The sequence below is a fragment of the Tachyglossus aculeatus genome, chromosome 12 (genome assembly GCF_015852505.1).
Source record: "Tachyglossus aculeatus isolate mTacAcu1 chromosome 12, mTacAcu1.pri, whole genome shotgun sequence".
Taxonomy (NCBI): Eukaryota; Metazoa; Chordata; class Mammalia; order Monotremata; family Tachyglossidae; genus Tachyglossus; species Tachyglossus aculeatus.
This window is the reverse complement of record NC_052077.1, coordinates 44,734,019-44,753,241: the sequence shown is the minus strand read 5'-3', so window position 1 is coordinate 44,753,241 and position 19,223 is coordinate 44,734,019. Positions and strand designations below refer to the sequence as shown.

At 54.3% G+C, this 19,223-nt stretch overlaps 2 protein-coding genes across 7 annotated transcripts in view; one reads left to right on the top strand and one right to left on the bottom strand.

The window, feature by feature from the left end:
- The window catches only part of PCM1 (pericentriolar material 1), a 68,113-nt gene extending 59,385 nt beyond the window's left edge, over window positions 1–8,728 (top strand). For all 6 annotated transcript variants that reach the window (XM_038755026.1, XM_038755021.1, XM_038755023.1 and 3 more), the window contains 4 exons: window positions 2,996–3,258; window positions 7,399–7,491; window positions 7,594–7,719; window positions 8,412–8,728. In XM_038755026.1, coding sequence (XP_038610954.1) covers window positions 2,996–3,258; window positions 7,399–7,491; window positions 7,594–7,719; window positions 8,412–8,498 — 569 coding nt within the window. In that variant the 3' untranslated portion in view covers window positions 8,499–8,728. The remainder of the gene's footprint in view (window positions 1–2,995; window positions 3,259–7,398; window positions 7,492–7,593; window positions 7,720–8,411) is intronic.
- A 684-nt stretch (window positions 8,729–9,412) lies between these two features.
- ASAH1 (N-acylsphingosine amidohydrolase 1) lies at window positions 9,413–17,422 on the bottom strand. Its single transcript, XM_038755028.1, has 14 exons — window positions 17,343–17,422; window positions 13,832–13,878; window positions 13,092–13,182; window positions 12,336–12,422; window positions 12,051–12,129; window positions 11,838–11,912; window positions 11,539–11,584; window positions 11,272–11,416; window positions 10,880–10,934; window positions 10,679–10,760; window positions 10,260–10,391; window positions 10,034–10,157; window positions 9,879–9,935; window positions 9,413–9,756 (listed from the first exon to the last, which is right to left on the bottom strand). The coding sequence occupies exons 1-14, from the start codon at window positions 17,412–17,414 to the stop codon at window positions 9,667–9,669; spliced, it is 1,182 nt and encodes a 393-aa protein (XP_038610956.1). The 5' UTR covers window positions 17,415–17,422; the 3' UTR covers window positions 9,413–9,666.
- Window positions 17,423–19,223: the final 1,801 nt, after the last annotated feature.

The following is a 19,223-nucleotide window of genomic DNA, read 5'->3' as shown; positions in this document are numbered from 1 at the left end:
CCACTTTCTGACCCTGGAGAGGTCCCTGGGTTCTGCTGGTGTAGAAAGAGGGTTTGCAGAGTCCCGGGCTTCCATTTCTAAGCCTGGCATGGAGGCTGAGAGTGTGCTCCATCCCTGGCCTCAGGCAAGCAGTGGACCCCCCCGGCCCCTCTGCCCTAGGGCTCCCCTGGCTACCTAAAGCCAATGGGGAGGGGGAGGGAAGGGTTCCTTGCACTGGGCACTGCCCCCGTGTACCCTCCGTCTCTCTCTCCCACCTTCCTTCCATCCCTCCCATCCCATTTATTACTCTATTTATTTATTTATTTTACTTGTACATACCTATTCTATTTATTTTATTTTGTTAGTATGTTTGGTTTTGTTCTCTGTCTCCCCCTTTTAGACTGTGAGCCCACTGTTGGGTAGGGACTGTCTCTAGATGTTGCCAACTTGTACTTCCCAAGCGCTTAGTACAGGGCTCTGCACACAGTAAGCGCTCAATAAATGCGATTGATGATTGATTGATTACCAGTCTGTCCCACATCACTCTCTCTAGAGAGAGCAGAGGCCTCGACTGTGAGCTCGCTGTTGGGTAGGGACCGTCTCTATATGTAGGGACCGTCTCTATATGTTTCCAACTTGTACTTCCCAAGCGCTTAGTACAGTGCTCTGCACACAGTAAGCGCTCAATAAACACGATTGAATGAATGAATGAATCCCATGGGGTTCAATCACTCAATTGACCGACCCTTTGCAGTGATCTTTTGCCAGTCATCAAGTAATCAATCTGTGGAATATACCGAGGGCTGACCGTGTGCAGATTGCCGTGCTGGGTGCTTGAGAGAGTGCAGTGTAGCAGAGTTGGTGGACACAGTCGCTGCCTACAACGAGCTTACAGTGTAAAGGACTGTGGAGAATTTAGTCAGACTGATCCACTGGCCAAAATACCTGGAACCAGTCACGACTGCTGATTGTTGGGACGAGAGATCAACTTAACCAATGACGTTTGGTGTTCTGTTCGGAAACATAACTTCTGTGTGCCTCAGTCCCCTCATCTGTAAAATGAGATTAAGACTGTGAGCCCCTTAAGGGTTGTGGACTATGTCTAACCTGATTAGCTTCTACCTTCTCTCTGATCTCCCATCCTCGTGTCTCTCTCCACTTCAATCCATACTTCATGCTGCTGCCTGGATTATCTTTGTCCAGAAACACTCTGGGCATATTACTCCCCTCCTCAAAAATCTCCAGTGGCTACCAATCAATCTGCGCATCAGGCAGAAACTCCTCACCCTGGGCTTCAAGGCTGTCCATCCCCTCTCCCCCTCCTACCTCACCTCCCTTCTCTCCTTCTACAGCCCAGCCCACACCCTCCGCTCCTCCGCCGCTAATCTCCTCACTGTACCTCGTTCTCGCCTGTCCCGCCATCGACCCCCGACCCACGTCATCCCCCGGCCCTGGAATGCCCTCCCTCTGCCCATCCGCCAAGCTAGCTCTCTTCCTCCCTTCAAGGCCCTGCTGAGAGCTCACCTCCTCCAGGAGGCCTTCCCAGACTGAGCCCCTTCCTTCCTCTCCCCCTCGTCCCCCTCTCCATCCCCCCATCTTACCTCCTTCCCTTCCCCACAGCACCTGTATATATGTATATATGTTTGTACATATTTATTACTCTATTTATTTTACTTGTACATATCTAATCTATTTATTTTATTTTGTTAGTATGTTTGGTTTTGTTCTCTGTCTCCCGCTTTTAGACTGTGAGCCCAATGTTGGGTAGGGACTGTCTCTATATGTTGCAAATTGGTACTTCCCAAGCGCTTAGTACAGTGCTCTGCACATAGTAAGCGCTCAATAAATATGATTGATTGATTCTACCCTTCCCAGGGCTTAGCACAGTGTCTGGTACATAATAAGTGCTTAACAAATACCATTTTAAAAATGTATTTATTGAATGCTTACTGTGAACAGAGTACTGTGCTAAGCACTTGGGAAAGTGCTGTGCACTTTGTACATATCTATTCTATTTTATTTTGTTAATAGGTTTTGTTTTGTTCTCTGTCTCCCCCTCCTAGACTGTGCCCGCTGTTGGGTAGGGACCGTCTCTATATGTTGCCAACATGTACTTCCCAAGTGCTTAGTATAGTGCTCTGCACAGAGTAAGCACTCAATAAATACGATCGATTGATTGATTGAGAGTACAGTATAGCAGAGTTTATAGACACTTTCCCTGCCCACAATGAACTTAGAGCCCAGAGGGTTGCAGGGGCTGGAAGTGACAGGGGTTCAATGCAGCCTGACCCCCACCTGTCAGACGGCACTCTCTGTGCACCCGGAACTCATCATCATCATCAATCGTATTTACTGAGCGCTTACTGTGTGCAGAGCACTGGACTAAGCGCTTGGGAAGTCCAAGTTGGCAACATATAGAGACAGCCCCTACCCAACAGTGGGCTCACAGTCTAAAAGGGGGAGACAGAGAACAAAACCAAACATACTAACAAAATAACTCGAACTCTGACAAGTGGATCATTCTCCTGTGTGTAGTCCATCCAAAGTCTGTCCCTGCAGCCGGCGGAAAGGAGCTGGCCTGATGTCTTTGGAAATGTTCCGAGCTGGCCTCCTCCACTTCCGGACCGCACCTTCCCTGAATACTCCTGCAGACAAATTGTGCTGCTAAGGGATAATAATAATAATAATGATGGCATTTATTAAGTGCTTACTATGTGCAAAGCACTGTTCTAAGCGCTGGGGAGGTTACAAGGTGATCAGATTGTCCCATGGGGGGTTCACAGTCTTAATCCCCATTTCACAGATGAGGTAACTGAGGCCCAGAGAAGTGAAGTGACTTGCCCAAGGTCACACAGCTGACAGTTGGCGTAGCCGGGATTTGAACCCGTGACCTCTGACTCCAAAGCCCGTGTTCTTGCCACTGAGCCACGCTGGATGAAGGGAGGGGTGAGCGGCGGCGAGCTGAGGGGGCGCGGTGTGGCGTGCTGAGTCGGGGACATTTTGGTTGTGTTGGCAGGGGCCCAGGACGGACCCACGGGGACGCCGGCTTTGCCCGCAGTTTCGGAACAGGAGCGGCACCCCGGTGGCGGCGGCAGCCTCCCGACCGGATCAGCGGTGGCTGCCGTCGGGCCCTCCCGAGAGCCCGGCCTGGACCCCCCAGCCACACAAGCGGCCAGCTTGGGCCCGGCTGGCACCCGAGCCAAGCCCTCTGCCGGGTCTCCCGAGAGCTCAGTGGCCGGCAGCCCTGACACCGAGTCCCCGGTGCTGGTGAATGAATTTGTACGTACTGGGCAGCTCCTCCTGGGCAAGGCGGGCGGGGGGCCTTGGTGGGGCAGGGTGGGCACGTGGGTTGGGTGAGTGGGCTTCTTGGGAACAGTGCGGGCACCTTGTGGAATAAGGTGGGTGGGCTGACCTCCGTGGACCCATTCTTGTCGTGGCTTCGTGACTTGGTAGAACAAACTGAGTGCCCACTGTACACAGACCTCTGGGCTAAGCACTGGAGAGAGTCCTGTAGAACTAGCAGGTCTGATGCGTGCCCTCAGGGCACTGATGGTCTAATCAGTCAGTCAGTGGTTTTTATTGTGCACTTACTTGAGACTGTGAGCCCCACAGCAGACAGGGACTGTGTCCAACCCGATTTCCTTATATCCACCCCACCCAGTGCTTAGTACAGTGCCTAGCACATAGCAAGCACTTAACAAATACCACAATTATTAATTATTATTATTATTGCCTTCCCCGGTTAAGCCTCCTTTTCCCCAGCTCACTCTACCTTCTGTGTCGTCTGTGCACTTGGATCTGTGTGCTTTGGGCATCTGATCTTTGCCCCACTCCTTACTGCACAGGACATATTATAAATTACTTATATTAATGTCTTTCTCCCCCTCTAGAATGGAAGCGTGTTATGGGCAATGAATGCGTACGCTAATTCTGCTGTATGTTTCCAAGCGCCTAGTATAGTCCTCTTCACGTAGTAAGAGCTCAGTAAATACTCTTGATTGAGTGATTGCAGAGCACTGCATCAAGTGCTTGGGAGAGTGAGCTCCAGTGGTACAGGCACCATGTCTAGTACCCTGGGGGCAAAGCACTGTGCCAAGCGCTTGGGAGAGTACAGTATAACAAGAGTTGGTAGACATGTTCCCTTCCTAAAATCACATCTTCTCCAAGAGGCCGTCCCTGACTAAGCCTTCACTTTCCCTACTCATTCCCCCTTCTGGGTCTCCTTTGCACTTGGATCCATACCTTTCAAGCACTTGACTTTCACTTCCAAGCGCTTAGTACAGTGCTCTGCACACAGTAAGCGCTCAATAAATACGATTGATTGATTCCCCCCACCTCAGCCCCACAGCCCTTATGTCCATACCTGTAATTTATTTTAACACCTGGCTCCCCATCTAGATTGTAAGCTCCCAGTGGGCAGGGAATCTGTATACCAACTCTTGCATTATACTTCCAAAAACTTAGTACAGTGCCGTGTACATAGTAAGCACCCGATAAATACTATTAATTGTTTGAAGGTAGATACCGTGTCCTTGGTTGGAAACGGAGCATCTGGCTTCTGCATTTTGGCCGGGTGAACTGTTGAGATTTATTGTGTTCTGCTGCCCCAGCTCACGCTTCCAACTACCACACCTTCTTGACCAGCACTGCCTTGGACCTTGGCCCTCTTGCATCCCCCTTCCCCACCCCCCACCCCCAGTTGGTTCCCTGTGGGAGACAGGGACCTCCAATCCCCTCCAAGGAATTTTCCACTGCCATTGAGAGGGTGTTTTTTGTCCTAAGGGATTGTTTGGGGAGGTGATCCTCCCTCTGGCCTTATCTCTGATAAGATGTTCTGTCCCGAGTGTGTATTGGCCCCAGGCAAATCTCCCCTTCCTGGCGTGACCTTGGGCTTAAATTTAAACTCTGGTTTCAGCAGAAGTAACCAATTCTGCCACCCAAACATTACCTTAGACCAACTCTGTCCGGTTTAGTTTCGCTTGGAGGCTAGCCCAGTTTACAGCTCAGCAGGAAGGCCGGTCCTATTCCAAACCTCTCCCGGGGACCATTTTTTGGCCTGTGATGATTGATGGTTGAGGTGATCACTGTGGAGCGTGGTGATCGGCAAAGAGGACGGGATCGGTCGCTCATCCAGGAACTGGTCCCCCTTGGGCTCTTCAGAGCTTTTCATGGCCCTTCCGGCTCCCCCATCACTGCCCGCCTCCTTGTCCAAGAGGGGACTTGGAAACCCTTTGGGGAGTTTCACCTTGTGTGCCCCAGACCTCAGTCATTTGGGGGCCTCTTCTGCCACCTCTCCGGACGATTGGATCGTGTGCTTTGCCTGCCCACACGTGCCTGTGGTAGCTTCTGAACCCGTAGCTGAGCCTCTGATTAACCCAGGTTACTGGTTGGAATCTTGGATTTGGATTCACCCCTGCCCTGGCCTTGGGTGGCAGGCTGGTGGATCTGTCTGAGCCCCTCTGAGCCTGTTTGCGGGACCTGCTGCCCGGCCTAGACTTGGGCTTGGGCAGCCCAGCTGCCTTGGGGAGCTAATCCCATCTGGGGAAAGAAGGGTCTCCTTTGGTTGGCTTTAGACCTGGGTGCCTTCACCCTGGAGGTGGGGGATATAGGGACCATCAGTCATTCAGTTGCCCGCCCGCACTCACCCAGTCTTTGGGATTTATTGAGCACTTCCTGTGTGCAGAGCACTGTAGTACTTGCTTCATTCTATCGTATTTAGTTATTGAGCGCTTACTGTGTGCAGAGCACTGCACTAAGCGCTTGGGAAGTACAAGTTGGCAACATATACAGTCCCTACCCAACAGTGGGCTCGCAGTCTAGAAGGGGGAGACAGAGAACAAAAAACATGTTAACTAAATAGAATAAATATGTACAAATAAAATAGAGCAATAAATACATACGAACATATATGCAGGTGCTGTGGGGAGGGGAAGGAGGTAAGGCAGGGGGGATGGAGAGGGGGAGGAGGGGGAGAGGAAGGAGGGGGCTCAGTCTGGGTAGGCCTCCTGGAGGAGGTGAGCTCTCAGTAGGGCCTTGAAGGGAGGAAGAGAGCTAGCTTGGCGGATGTGCGGAGGGAGGGCATTCCAGGCCAGGGGGATGACATGGGCCGGGGTCGACGGTGGGACAGGCGAGAACAAGGCACGGTGAGGAGATTAGCGGCAGAGGAGCGGAGGATGTGGGCTGGGCTGTAGAAGGAGAGAAGGGAGGTGAGGTAGGAGGGGGCGAGGGGATGGATGGACAGCCTTGAAGCCGAGGGTGAGGAGTTTTTGCCTGATGCGTAGGTTGATTGGTAGCCACTGGAGATTTTTGAGGACTTGCTTGAGGGAGAGTCCAGTACAACATAGTTGGTGGACATGTTCCCTGCCCATAAGGGGCCCCCAGTCTACCAGTCTTGAAGGGGAGGCAGACAGGAATGTAAATAAATTACAGATATGTACAGAAGTGCTCTAGACTAAGGTCACTGTGGGCAGGGAACATATCTGTTTATTGTTAAACTGTACTCTCCCAAGTGCTTAGTACAGTGCTTTGCACAAAGTAACTGCTCAATAAATAGAATTGAATGAATGAGGGAATGAAAGTGCTGTGGAGCTGAGGGTGGGGTGATTATCAAGTGCTTAAGAGTCCAGAGCCAAGTGCACAGAAGATGCAGAAAGTAGAGGGGAAGCACCCATCACTTCCTTGCCGGTCAGTCCCCAGGTTGGCTTGTTGGGCTTTCCACAAGTGGAAGATCCTCTCTTTTAGCTGCCACTGCCCTGGACCACCCTGGCTGCCCTCCACTGCCCCGCTTCCGGACCCGGCTTTGCCAAGGTGGCGATCCAGGCAGGGGTGGCCTGACCGGCATTCCCCTCGGGGTAGAACTGGGCCTCATGATGCCCGCAGCCCCTGTGGTTGACCACTGCCAAGACCTGGGCTGGTCTGTTGGTTTGGGGAGAGGGGAAGGGGTAGTGGTCTAGCGGATCATCGGGCCCAAAGCGCACTCAGCTCTGAGAACCTCTGGGCTGGTCCCAGCTGCCTTGGAGACTTGCCTGTGCACTCCCGCTCCCAGCCATTCGTGGAAGCCGGGCCTGTCGCCCCCCCTTTTAGACTGTGAGCCCACTGTTGGGTAGGGACTGTCTCTAGATGTTGTCATCTTGTACTTCCCAAGTGCTTAGTACAGTGCTCTGCACACAGTAAGTGCTCAATAAATATGATTGATTGATTGTCTTCATCTTGGGGACCCCTGCCCCTACTTGAGGTTTCTTGCCTTTTAGTCAGGATCCCAGTCAAACAGAATCCTCCCCCCCCCCCACCCCAACCCTCCCCAGCTATAGCAAGGAATTGATTGTGTCCCATTGGCCCTGGGGCTGGGGGGGTGGGCTGTCCGGCTTGTCACCCATAATACAAACGGGTTCCAGTCACCCTGGTGATATTTTTCAACAGGAGGCCGGGTCCGGGAACATCAGTCAAAAATCCGATGAAGATGACTTTGTGAAAGTTGAAGATTTACCTCTGAAACTGACAATGTATTCGGAGGTATTTGGCTTTTTCTAATGCCACACAACGCGGTCTCTCCAGTGTGTTGGAGTGAAGGGGAGATGTTCCCCGACACCCTCATTTCTCTTGACCCCCCTCAAGGCGGAGCTGACACAGAAGATGGTGGCTGAGGAACAGAAAAACCGCTTGACTGATGAGATCCTCGCAGGAAATGGATCTCAAATGGACGAACTGGCTGGAGACTCTCAGCTTTCCAAAGAGCCTGGTGTGAGCAGCCCTACTCTTTTTTTTTTTTAATGGCATTTGTTAAGCGCTTACTATGTGCAAAGCACTGTTCTAAGCGCTGGGGAGGATACAAGGTGATCAGGTTGTCCCATGCGGGGCTCACAGTCTTCATCCCCATTTTGTAGATGAGGTAACTGAGGCACAGAGAAGTTAAGTGACTAGCCCAAGGTCACACAGCTGACAATTGGTAGAGCCAATTGTCCTTTATCCTCTGGCCTTCTCCTTTATCCTCTGGCCTTTGTAGAGGGACCCAGGGCAGGGCCGGGGAGAAGTGGGGCAGGGGCCGCTCCAATTATACCTTGCACCCTGCTGACCTTGATTCCTCTGGGGCTCTTCTGTCTTTCCCATCTCCCAGTCCGACTGCTTAGTGGCTCCGGGGTTATCTGGGCCTTCCCAAGTGCCTTCCCTGCCTCCAACCCCCAAAATGGGTGTCGTGCACATGCTGTGTTTTCAACCCTCTAAAAGCCAGGGGATCCAGCTCCCGGGACCAGGCGTGTCCACATCGGACATCAGCACTGGCTCAGAACTGGCAGCTCCCGTGCAACCTTCCAGTTGGTTTTGCGATTGCGCCCCGGGGCTGGGAATGTCGGGCTTTATGCCCGGCCGGCCACCCAGACCCCATCTGCCTTTCCTGACTCGGGATGGGTAGCAGTGACCCTCCTCTTGTTTTCCAGAAGCCACTGGAGCCCAAAGCGTATGAGAGAATCATCAGCAACCCCTCCGGCACCAGCTCCGCCTCCATCCCCCCCCCAAGTCAGTGATTCTGTATGTAACCAGTCCTAACTCAACATCTTGTTTGGAGCTGTTTAATGATGGGACCGAGCCTGTGCCCTTAGACGGGGGCGGCACCCGGTCTGACACCAGCTCCTCCCACCTTCAGAATGTTGAGGCACTGTTCTCTTTGCTCGTTTCTTTTTTATTTTTTCACTGTTTTGTTTAGTAACTTTAAACTTAAAGCCTAGTTTTAAATAAAGGTTGGACTTGTCGGTTAGCAGTGTCCGGGGCAGCTAAGGGGATCTTGGAAGAGTGCAGAGGTCACAGTTAAAGATGGGCTGCTGCCGCCTGGCTAGTCCCTCCACGGGACAATTGGCGGAGTGAGCCAGGCCCCTGGAAGCTCACTCTTTAAGCTCCATGAGGTCCAGGCGGTCATTTCCTTTATAGGTACCTGAGCAGACTCACCAGGGGCCAAGACTCTTCCCTCCACAGATCCCATCTGTGATGGGGGCTGGCCCCACTCGGTGACTGCAAGGTCATATGGCCAAAACCCATCGACATACTGGAACAGTCCACCTGGCAAATTGGGGCCTGGGTTCACCTCACAAGCTCTGCTTGTCCCCACAGCGATCATCCAGGCACCCACCCTCACTCTCCCCACAAGTGACCCAGAATAGGCTCGCTGATGCCACAGCCTAACCCAGCTGGGGACGGAGAGGGGAGAGTCAGGGGTGTCGGATGATCCGTGCGGAGGCACTGGGCCTGAACCTAACTCTGACCACTAAGGTGGGTGTCAGTGACCATCCTGGCTAAACCACAGCTCTGGGAGGGCAAGGCCCCATCCCTCCCAGTTTACCCAGCTGGGATGGTGCTGGGGCCCTTTGAGTACCAAATGAGGAAAGAAGAGCTGACAGATGGACTGTCCCTTCCCAGCCCCTGTGGGGCAGTGAAGATGCTGCCCTTCCCAGCTTTGTCTGGTGCATTTTATTACTCAAAACAGTGGTGACTGAAGGGTGGGAAAAAAGCCAAGCAGCTTCCAGCCCTGGTCCCTGGCTAGGCCAGAGGAGTGGGACCGCCCACCCACCCCACTATCTGCTGCCAGGCCGGCCAAGACCGGCCCGACGGCAGAGAGTGCCGGCCTGCAGCGCTGGATCCCTGAGGGCGGAATGGGGTGGCCGCTCCAGGCAGCCGGGGGCGGGGGTCCGGCCCTGGTGGTCACCAGCCAATGCAGGGGTCTGGGCAGTCCCGAAGGTACGTCTCAAACTTTCCCCGGGAGAGGTCCATCAGCGTCGTGTACACGGTGAGCTGAAAAACCAGGACCAGGTCAGCCCCGGTGGACGCACGGTGCAGACTGGGAAGCCGCCCGGGGCAGCAGCATCTCCCCGGTTGGGGACTGGGTCATCCTCCCCGACCCTGGGGATACGCACCTTATTGAGGATGGGCTTGGTGGACAGGACGTCGTACACGGAGGCGAATGAGATGTGCTAGACAAGGAATACAGACCCACCCCAAAGGTCAGGCCCACAGTCCCGGCCCTGTTCTCCACCCCCAGGCCACGCTCTCCAGCCCCACCCACACTGACCTCCTGCGTGGTGCGGTTCAGGCAGGTCATGGTGGGTGTCCTGCGGTCATCCAGGAAGAATGGATGCTTCCAGCCGTCGTAGTTGGTCTGCACCACGTACCAGCGACCATGTAGGGCGTCCAGTCTGGGCCACAAAGCGTTATTTCCCGAGGGCGCTCCCCCCTCCGCCCCCAGACCCGACCTTGTCATGCCCTCCCGGTCCCCCCAGACCCTTCCCCGCACATACTCGTGTACATCCAGAGTGGCCTTGCGGGCGCGGGTGATGACGCAACCCTGGCCGGAGCGATTACCCCCCAGGATGAAGTAGGCTGGGGCCAGGAGGGGAGTCTTGGTCAGGATGTTCTTGGCTTCTTCATAGCTGTACAGGCCCAGGTGGTGAAGATGGGGGGGTTATTGGTCAGATATGCCACACCCACCAAGGTGCTGGGTAGAGCAGGGGTCAGCTATGCCACCTTGAGGTGTTTGGGGGCTGGGGAGCAGCTATGCTGGGCCCACCAAAGAAACAGAGGTCCAGAGACGTTAAGTGGCTTGCTCAGAGCCACACAGCACATTCAGGGCCAGAACCCTGATCTGCCGTCTGCCCTGGCCAGCAACGAGTCATCCCTTTGGTGGACAGGTGGGTGGATGTGGGATTGGGGGCCATACCTGGTGGCGTTCTCTAGCACCGCCCTGGTTATGAAGCCGATCCACATGTCACCTCTCCGGCCCAAAAGCCACTCGATGATCCCTGGGTGAGGCGGGACACCCGCTAAAGCGCCTGGCCACTGGGTGACACGAGATGCCAGGCAGGCTCCTCCACCCCCACTGCTTACCCTGCCCACCTCCTCCCTCGGAGCCAGCACTCACCCAGGTAGCCACCATTTATGTTGAACCGTTCATTCAGCGTGAGGGTGAGGGCCCCCTAGAACGGCAAGCCAGGGGCGGTGTGTCAGCCTGCCCATCCGTCCATGGGGCAAGACAGTGCAGGCTACTGAAAACCTGGGGACTCCAAATATCTTTCCTGGGGATACCGCTTGGGCAAACTCACCAGTGTCAGATTCATCCCCATCCCACTCTTTCCCTACTCCCACCCTCCCTGGGGCCCTTGTCCCCAACCCCTAGATGCCAGAGGGCCAGGTCGGCATAGGAAGACCAGACAGAGAGCTGGGGGGAGAGGGCGCACTGGGAGACGGAGGTCAGGTACAGCAAAGCCCCCAGCCTTGGCCATTCCTCCCCACCCCCATTCCAGCCCGACTGACCGGCCGGATCCCGGTCAGCATGCCCACGTAGCCGGCGAACGTGGTAGCCAGGAACACGGTCTTGTTGTCCCGCTGGATGTCCAGGTTCACCGTCAGCGGCTTCAGCTGCTCCGTGACCACCCACGTGTGGTTGTTTGTATCCCACCTGCAGGAGGCAGGTGGAGTGCCCGGGGGCAGAACCCGCCTCAGGCACCTATGATGGCCAGGGGTGTAATGGTGCCAGCCCCCCAGAACAAGTGGCTTTGGGGCCCGGGGGACTCCACTCACCCAAGGAAAACCCCGAAGTCCATGTTCCGGGCGTGGATCAGGTGCCCTAGAAGCAGTCAACGACAGCCGCTTGCGATCCGTGGGTACCGGCTATCAGCGGCTTTGCTCACCCCTGGCTCTGGCCGCTGAGGCACTCCCAACCCGCCCCTCCCCCCGAGCTAGCTCCCTACTGAACTGCCCAGCGCCACCCCTGCTGCCCCCCCAAGCCCCCCGTCGCCCCCCCATAGTGTCCCCGGGTGTCCCGCCCGGCCCCCTGCCTCCACGTCCATCCTTTCCCATTGTCCCCCGGCGCCCCCCACCTGCTTGGTCCTCAGTGATCAGGGACGTGCACATGGAGAAAATCTCATAGAAGATGTTGAAGGAAATGATTTCTCCTGGGGAAACAAGAGGCCGTTAAGTCCGGCATCTTCTCTGGCCAGCGGTGAGCAGAGCCAACCGTAGCTGAGCGTGCAGACCAGTCGCTCCCCCGGCTCCCGAGCCCCCCAACTGCCCGAGCAGCCCGGGGTCCTCACCCAGCGGAATGCCTGTCACATCTGCGATCCCCTTCATCTCCTCCTCAAACGGCCCAGGTAAGTGGCCAAGCATCCCAGGCTGCAATGGGACACGTATGCTGGCCCCCTACCCTGTGCAAACACACACAGACACACCCCACACACACACACCCCCCCCCAGCAACTCACACACATCCTGGATGTTCCATACCGTGCACACCCACGCACACACACTGGTGTCCCCAGTGCCCACGCCGCTGCTCCCGCATACATGCCGCCACACATACGTGCCCGCTGCCAACGTACCAATTTCTCATCCACCATCTTCATTAACTTTCCACTGGGGTTGAAGGTGTTCACTATGTCCTTCACGGACTGGATCATGAGTTTGATCTAGGGGAGAAGGCGGCTCATCAGCGGTGGGCGGGCAGCGTGGTGCCCCGGGGTGTCTGGGGGTGCCAACCGAAGCCCACAGACACTGGGTGCCCTGGCTGAGGAGGTCCGGACCCCCTGAGGGGATCAAAGAGCCATGTGGGCTCCTTTGCCCCATTCTCTGACTCCTGCCTTGGGGAGGGGAAGTGGGCACAGAGGAATCTGGGCCCAGGACCCAGGAATGGCAGATTTTCAGGGAACAACTGGACACTGATCTTGGAGGGCTGGCGGGAGGAGGGGGCTATGCCTAAGGCAGGGGCGCTACAGGGAGGTCAGGGAGAGAGACCTATGTGGAGATTGCCGGGCAGCATCTGTTCCTGTAGAAGATGGGGCCGGGGAGAGTTTACGGGGGAGGCTGGTGGGAGGTGAGGGGGTGGGTGCCCATGCTTGTGAAACGGGGGGACTAGGAGGAGGTCAGGGGGCAGAGACGTTATGAAAAGTTTGGCTTGCCCGCTGGATGTCGGCTAGGCCAGGAGAGGTGGGGGTCACCTGGGCTGGGGGAGAGGAGGAGGTCAGCTGTCTGGGGAAGGCAAAGGTGGTCAGCTGGGCGAGGGGTGGAGGTCAAGTGGGGCCGGGGGGGGGCGGTGAGGAGAGAAGGTAATCAACCGGGCTGGGGGCAACCGTCCATACCGCGGGCCCTCGGTCGGCCACCACCTCGTGCCATCGCTTGTAGGGAGGGAAGTCAAGGTTGATGGTGTACCACGGCACGGTCCCCCGGAAGCTGAAAGGTGACAAGTCGGTCACCACGACTGCCTAAAGACAGAGGCCAGCCCAGACCCCGGCTAGGGCCACATTGGCACCACAGTGTCCTCTCCTCCTCCTCTGCCCTGCCCAGAGGGGCAGAAGTTGGGACTGCAAGGCTGGGGGCCGCAATGCCAGGCCAAGCACCGGGCTCAGCACCAGACAGAGTTCTGGGCTGAGTACCAGGTCGAGCACTGTCTTGAGCAGAACACTGCTTTGCACACAGGAAGCGCTTAATAAATGCCACCATTATTATTACTTAGCAGTAATAATAATAATAATAATGGCATTTATAAAGCGCTTACTATGTGCAAAGCACTGTTCTAAGCGCTGGGGAGGTTACAAGGTGAACAGGTTGTCCCACAGGGGGCTCACAGTCTTCATCCCCATTTTACAGATGAGGTCACTGAGGCACAGAGAAGTGAAGTGACTTGCCCAAAGTCACACAGCTGACAAGTGGTGGTGCCGGGACTTGAACCCATGGCCTCTGACTCCAAAGCCCGAGCTCTTTCCACTGAGCCACGCTGCTTCCACAGTAATAAGCAGTATTTACTGGGTGTCTGCGGGGTGCAGTGTGCGGTACTATGTGCTGGGCTGAATACCGGGCAAGCCCCCTACCCCTTACTCACGTGGGCCCAGACGGGGGGTACGTTGAGTTCCGGCAGTCTTCAGTCCACTGGAAAGGGCAGAACATAGGTCTCAGACCTGTCCTTCTGGCCGCCAGATCAGACCATCTGCACAGGCTGCTGGTGGCCCACATGCCACCCCCCACATCGTCACCCCCTTCCACCCAGCTCCCCTCCGGCCTGGACCCTGGACAATGGTGGTAGGCAGCCTGTCCCGCCTGGCTCAGTGGAATGTGTCTTGCCTTACGCAAGGGGTCAAGGTCCCGCCCGCAAAGTGGCGAGGGGGGGAGCAGTGGTGGAGGAAGAGAGGGAAACCAGGGAGGGGAAGCAGGAGAGGCCAGGGAGAAGGCAGAAAGGGGCGGTTGCAGGCAAAGCAGGAACCGCGAACTATCCGTCAGCTGACCGGGTCAGGAGGGTGACCGCTTTAGTCAGCCCCCAACCCCGCAGGGCCCAGAGCTACTTCCCCTCTGACCCGTAAACTGCACCCCGGCCAGAAGCCGGGCCCCACCAGCCGCCTCCTCCCCGGGCAGCCCACAGCACCGGGGCGGCAGCGGGCACCTGCACAACTGACCCAAGAGACCACGTCTTTGCCCACCTAATCTACACACTCCATTACACACGGGGCATCTGGCAGAGCAGGCCTGCCAACCTACCCTAAGGGGTGGGAGCTCCCCCAGAGTGAGGTCTACAGTGCCCCACCTAGCATCCTGCCCGGTTCCCGAGGGTCCCACGCAGGACCCCACACAGTGGGGCCCAGCCCAGGGCTTCATCAGCTAAGAGTGGGAGGAGGAAAGGAGCAAAGGCCTGAGAGTAGAAGTAGGCTTTGCTCAGATTTCCCAGAAAGGCTGATTCTTCCTCACAGGGAGCTTTGGAACATCCATGGAGTAGCGCTATACCGGGTCACTGGAGGAGAGTCGGGGATGGGAAGGGGAAAGCCAGGGGTGTTGGATGGTCCGTGCTGGGTCACTGGGGGACTCAGAAATGGGGAGGGGAGATTCAGGGGTGTTGGGTGGTCCGTGCTGGGTCACCGGGAGAGTCAGGGTTGGAGAGGGGACAGTCAGGGGCGTTGGATGGCTAATGCTGGGTCACTGGGGGAGAAGGGGGGAGTCAGGGATGGAGAGGGGGGAGAGAAAGTCGGGGGGAGTGGACAGCCTGTGCTGGATCACTGGATTCATTCAATCGTATTTATTGAGCGCTTACTGTGTGCAGAGCACTGGACTAAGCGCTTAGAGACGGTCCCTACATATAGAGACGGTCCCTACTCAACAGCGGGCTCACAGTCGAGGCCTCTGCTCTCTCTAGACAGAGTGATGTGGGAAAGACTGGTAATCAATCAATCGTATTTGTTGAGCGCTTACTGTGTGCAGAGCACTGTACTAAGCGCTTGGGAAGTACAAGTTGGCAACATATTGAGACAGTCCCTACCCAACAGCGGGCTCACAGTCGAGGCCTCTGCTCTCTCTAGAGAGAGTGATGTGGGAAAGACTGGTAATCAATCAATCGTATTTATTGGGCGCTTACTGTGTGCAGAGCACTGTACTAAGCGTTTGGGAAGTCCAAGTTGGCAACATATAGAGACAGTCCCTACCCAACAGTGGGCTCACAGTCTAGAAGGGGGAGACAGAGAACAAAACCAAACATACTAACAAAATAAAATAAATAGAATAGATATGTACAAGTAAAATAGAGTAATAAATATGTACAAACATATATACATATATACAGGTGCTGTGGGGAGGGGAAGGGGGTAAGATGAGGGGGATGGAGAGGGGGACGAGGGGGAGAGGAAGGAAGGGGCTGAGTGTGGGAAGGCCTCCTGGAGGAAGTGAGCTCTCAGTAGGGCCTTGAAGGGAGGAAGAGAGCTAGTTTGGCGGAGGGGCAGAGGGATTGGGGGCATTCCAGGCCCGGGGGAGGACGTGGGCCGGGGGTCGAAGGCGGGACAGGCGAGAACGAGGTACGGGGAGGATATTAGTGGCAGAGGAACGGAGGGTGCGGGCTGAGGTGGAGAAGGAGAAAAGGGAGGTGAGGTAGGAGGGGGCGAGGGGATGGACAGCCTGGAAGCCCAGGGTGAGGAGTTTCTGCCTGATGCGCAGATTGATTGGTAGCCACTGGAGATTTTTGAGGTAATGACCATGAAACGGCAGAACAGTAAAGCAGGAAGCTGCGTCCGGGCAGTGCCAAGGGCCGTGAAATCAATCAATCAATCAATCGTACTTATTGAGCGCTTACTGTGCGCAGAGCACTGTACTAAGCGCTTGGGAAGTACAAATTGGCAACATATAGAGACGGTCCCGACCCGGCAGCGGGCTCACGGGCTAGAAGGGGGAGACGGACAACAAAACCAAACATATGCACAAAATAAAATAAATAGAATAGGTATGCGCAAGTAAAATAAATCAATAGAGTAATAAATCCGTACAAACATCTATACATACTTACAGGTGCTGTGGGGAGGGGAAGGAGGTAAGGCGGGGGGGATGGAGAGGGACTGTCTCTATATGTTGCCAGCCTGTACTTCATCATCATCATCATCAATCGTATTTATTGAGCGCTTACTGTGTGCAGAGCACTGTACTACGCGCTTGGGAAGTACAAGTTGGCAACATATAGAGACAGTCCCTACCCAACAGTGGGCTCACAGTCTAAAAGGGGGAGACAGAGAACAAAACCAAACATACTAACAAAATAAAATAGACTAGATATGTACAAGTAAAAAAAATAAATAAATAATCATCATCATCATCATCAATCGTATTTATTGAGCGCTTACTGGGTGCAGAGCACTGTACTAAGCGCTTGGGAATTACAAGTTGGCAACATATAGAGACAGTCCCTACCCAACAGAGTAATAAATATGTACAAACATATATCCATATATACAGGCGCTGTGGGGAAGGGAAGGAGGTAAGATGGGGGGGGGTGGAGAGGGGGACGAGGGGGAGAGGAAGGAGGGGGCTCAGTCTGGGAAGGCCTCCTGGAAGAGGTTCCCAAGCGCTTAGTACAGTGCTCTGCACACAGTAAGCGCTCAATAAATACGATTGATTGATTGATTGGAGAGGAAGGGGCTCAGTGTGGGAAGGCCTCCTGGAGGAGGTGAGCTCTCAGGAGGGCTTTGAAGCCGTTGAACTTCCCTTCCCCACAGCACCTGTATATATGTATATATGGTTGTACATATTTATTACTCTATTTATTTATTTATTTATTTATTTTACTTGTACATTTCTATCCTACTTATTTTATTTTGTTGGTATGTTTGGTTCTGTTCTCTGTCTCCCCCTTTTAGACTGTGAGCCCACTGTTGGGTAGGGACTGTCTCTATGTGATGCCAATTTGTACTTCCCAAGCGCTTAGTACAGTGCTCTGCACACAGTAAGCGCTCAATAAATACGATTGATTGACTGATTGATTGATTGAATGGCAGCAGAGAATAATAATAATAATAATAATAATAATAATAATAACCGCCCCCTCTTCGCCCGGGGGGGGGCGCGCGCTCCCCCCCCCACACACTCACCGGCGGCGCGTCCTGGCCCAGGGTGCGCGCGCCGACCAGGACGACGAAGACGAAGCAGGCCGTGCCGCACATCGTTGCGCGCGCCCGCGGCGGGAGCAGGTGGCGCAGGCGCAGAGCCGCTCGGCCGGAGCCGCGCCCGGGCCCCGCCCCCCCCGCGCCGCGTGACCGGCCCCGGACCGCACCAAGTGCTCCGGCCGAGGGAGGGGGGGACGGGGGGAGGCCGGGGCGCCGGCCCGCCGGGGCGCGGAGGACCCGCGGCTCACGGAGAAGATAGAAGACGCATTAAATATTAAATGTCCCCAAACAGGGGGTTGTCCTCCTTCTCAGCCCCGGCCGGACCCTCATCTAGAGGCGGGAGGGCGACGTCCCCCCTCCTCCGGCTATGGTTGCGCCCGTCGTCATGGAGCTCGCGCCCCCTGGGCCCCTCGCCCGGGCCGTGCCCTTCCCCTCAGTCAATCATCAATCGTATTTATTGAGCGCTTACTATGTGCAGAGCACTGGACTAAGCGCTTGGGAAGTACAAGTTGGCAACATGTAGAGACAGTCCCTACCCAACAGCGGGCTCGCAGTCTAAAAGGGGGAGACAGAGAACAAAACCAAACATACTAACAAAATAAAAGAAATAGAATAGATATGTACAAGTAAAATAAATAAATAAATAAATAAATAAATAGAGTAATAAATCTGTACAAACATATATACATATATTCAGGTGCTGTGGGGAAGGGAAGGAGGTAAGATGGGGGGGGATGGAGAGGGTACTAAGCGCTAGGGAAGTACAAATTGGCAACATCTAGAGACAGTCCCTACCCAACAGCGGGCTCGCAGTCTGAAAGGGGGAGACAGAGAACAAAACCAAACATAGTAACAAAATAAAATAAATAGAATAGATAGGTACAAGTAAAATAAATAGAGTAATAAATATGTACAAACATATATACGTATATGCAGGTAATAATAATATTACCAATATTATCAATAATACCAATAGTATTGGTAACAATTGATATTGGTATAATAATTGAATTAGTGCCCTTCCCCTCAGTCAATCAATCAATCATCAATCGTATTTATTGAGCGCTTACTATGTGCAGAGCACTGGACTAAGCGCTTGGGAAGTCCAAGTTGGCAACATCTAGAGACAGTCCCCTACCCAATAGTGGGCTCACAGTCTAAAATCAATCAATCAATCGTATTTATTGTGAGCCCACCGTTGGGTAGGGACTGTCTCTAGATGTTGCCAATTTGTACTTCCCAAGCGCTTAGTTCAGTGCTCTGCACATAGTAAGCACTCAATAAATACGATTGATGATGATGATGATTTATTGAGCGCCTACTGGGTGCAGAGCACTGGACTAAGCACTTGGGAAGTCCAAGTTGGCAACATCTAGAGACAGTCCCCTACCCAACAGTGGGCTCACAGTCTAAAATCAATCAATCAATCGCATTTATTGAGCGCTTACTGTGTGCAGAGTACTGTACTAAGCGCTTGGGAAGTCCAAGTTGGCAACATATAGAGACAGTCCCCTACCCAACAGTGGGCTCACAGTCTAAAATCAGTCAATCAATCAATCAATCAATCGTATTTATTGAGCGCTTACTGGGTGCAGAGCACTGGACTAAGCGCTTGGGAAGTACAAGTTGGCAACATCTAGAGACAGTCCCTACCCAACAGTGGGCTCTCAGTCTAGAAGGGGGAGACAGAGAACAAAACAAAACTAACAAAATAAAATAAATAGAATAGATATGGACAAGTAAAATAAATAAATAGAGTAATAAATATGTACAAACATATATACATATACACAGGTGCTGTGGGGAAGGGAAGGAGGTAAGATGAGGGGGATGGAGAGGGGGACGAGCCCGGCTGGGACGGGAGGC

What these genes read in the sequence shown, in the direction of transcription:
- ASAH1 (XM_038755028.1), bottom strand. Translation starts at nt 17,414, where the DNA reads ATGTGCGGCACGGCCTGCTTCGTCTTCGTCGTCCTGGTCGGCGCGCGC. An exon ending in GTGCTAGAGAACGCCACCAG is followed by an intron (nt 10,392 to 10,678) that starts GTATGGCCCCCA and finishes GGGCCTGTACAG; the next exon opens with CTATGAAGAAGCCAAGAACA. An exon ending in CCAAGCCCATCCTCAATAAG is followed by an intron (nt 9,757 to 9,878) that starts GTGCGTATCCCC and finishes CTGGTTTTTCAG; the next exon opens with CTCACCGTGTACACGACGCT.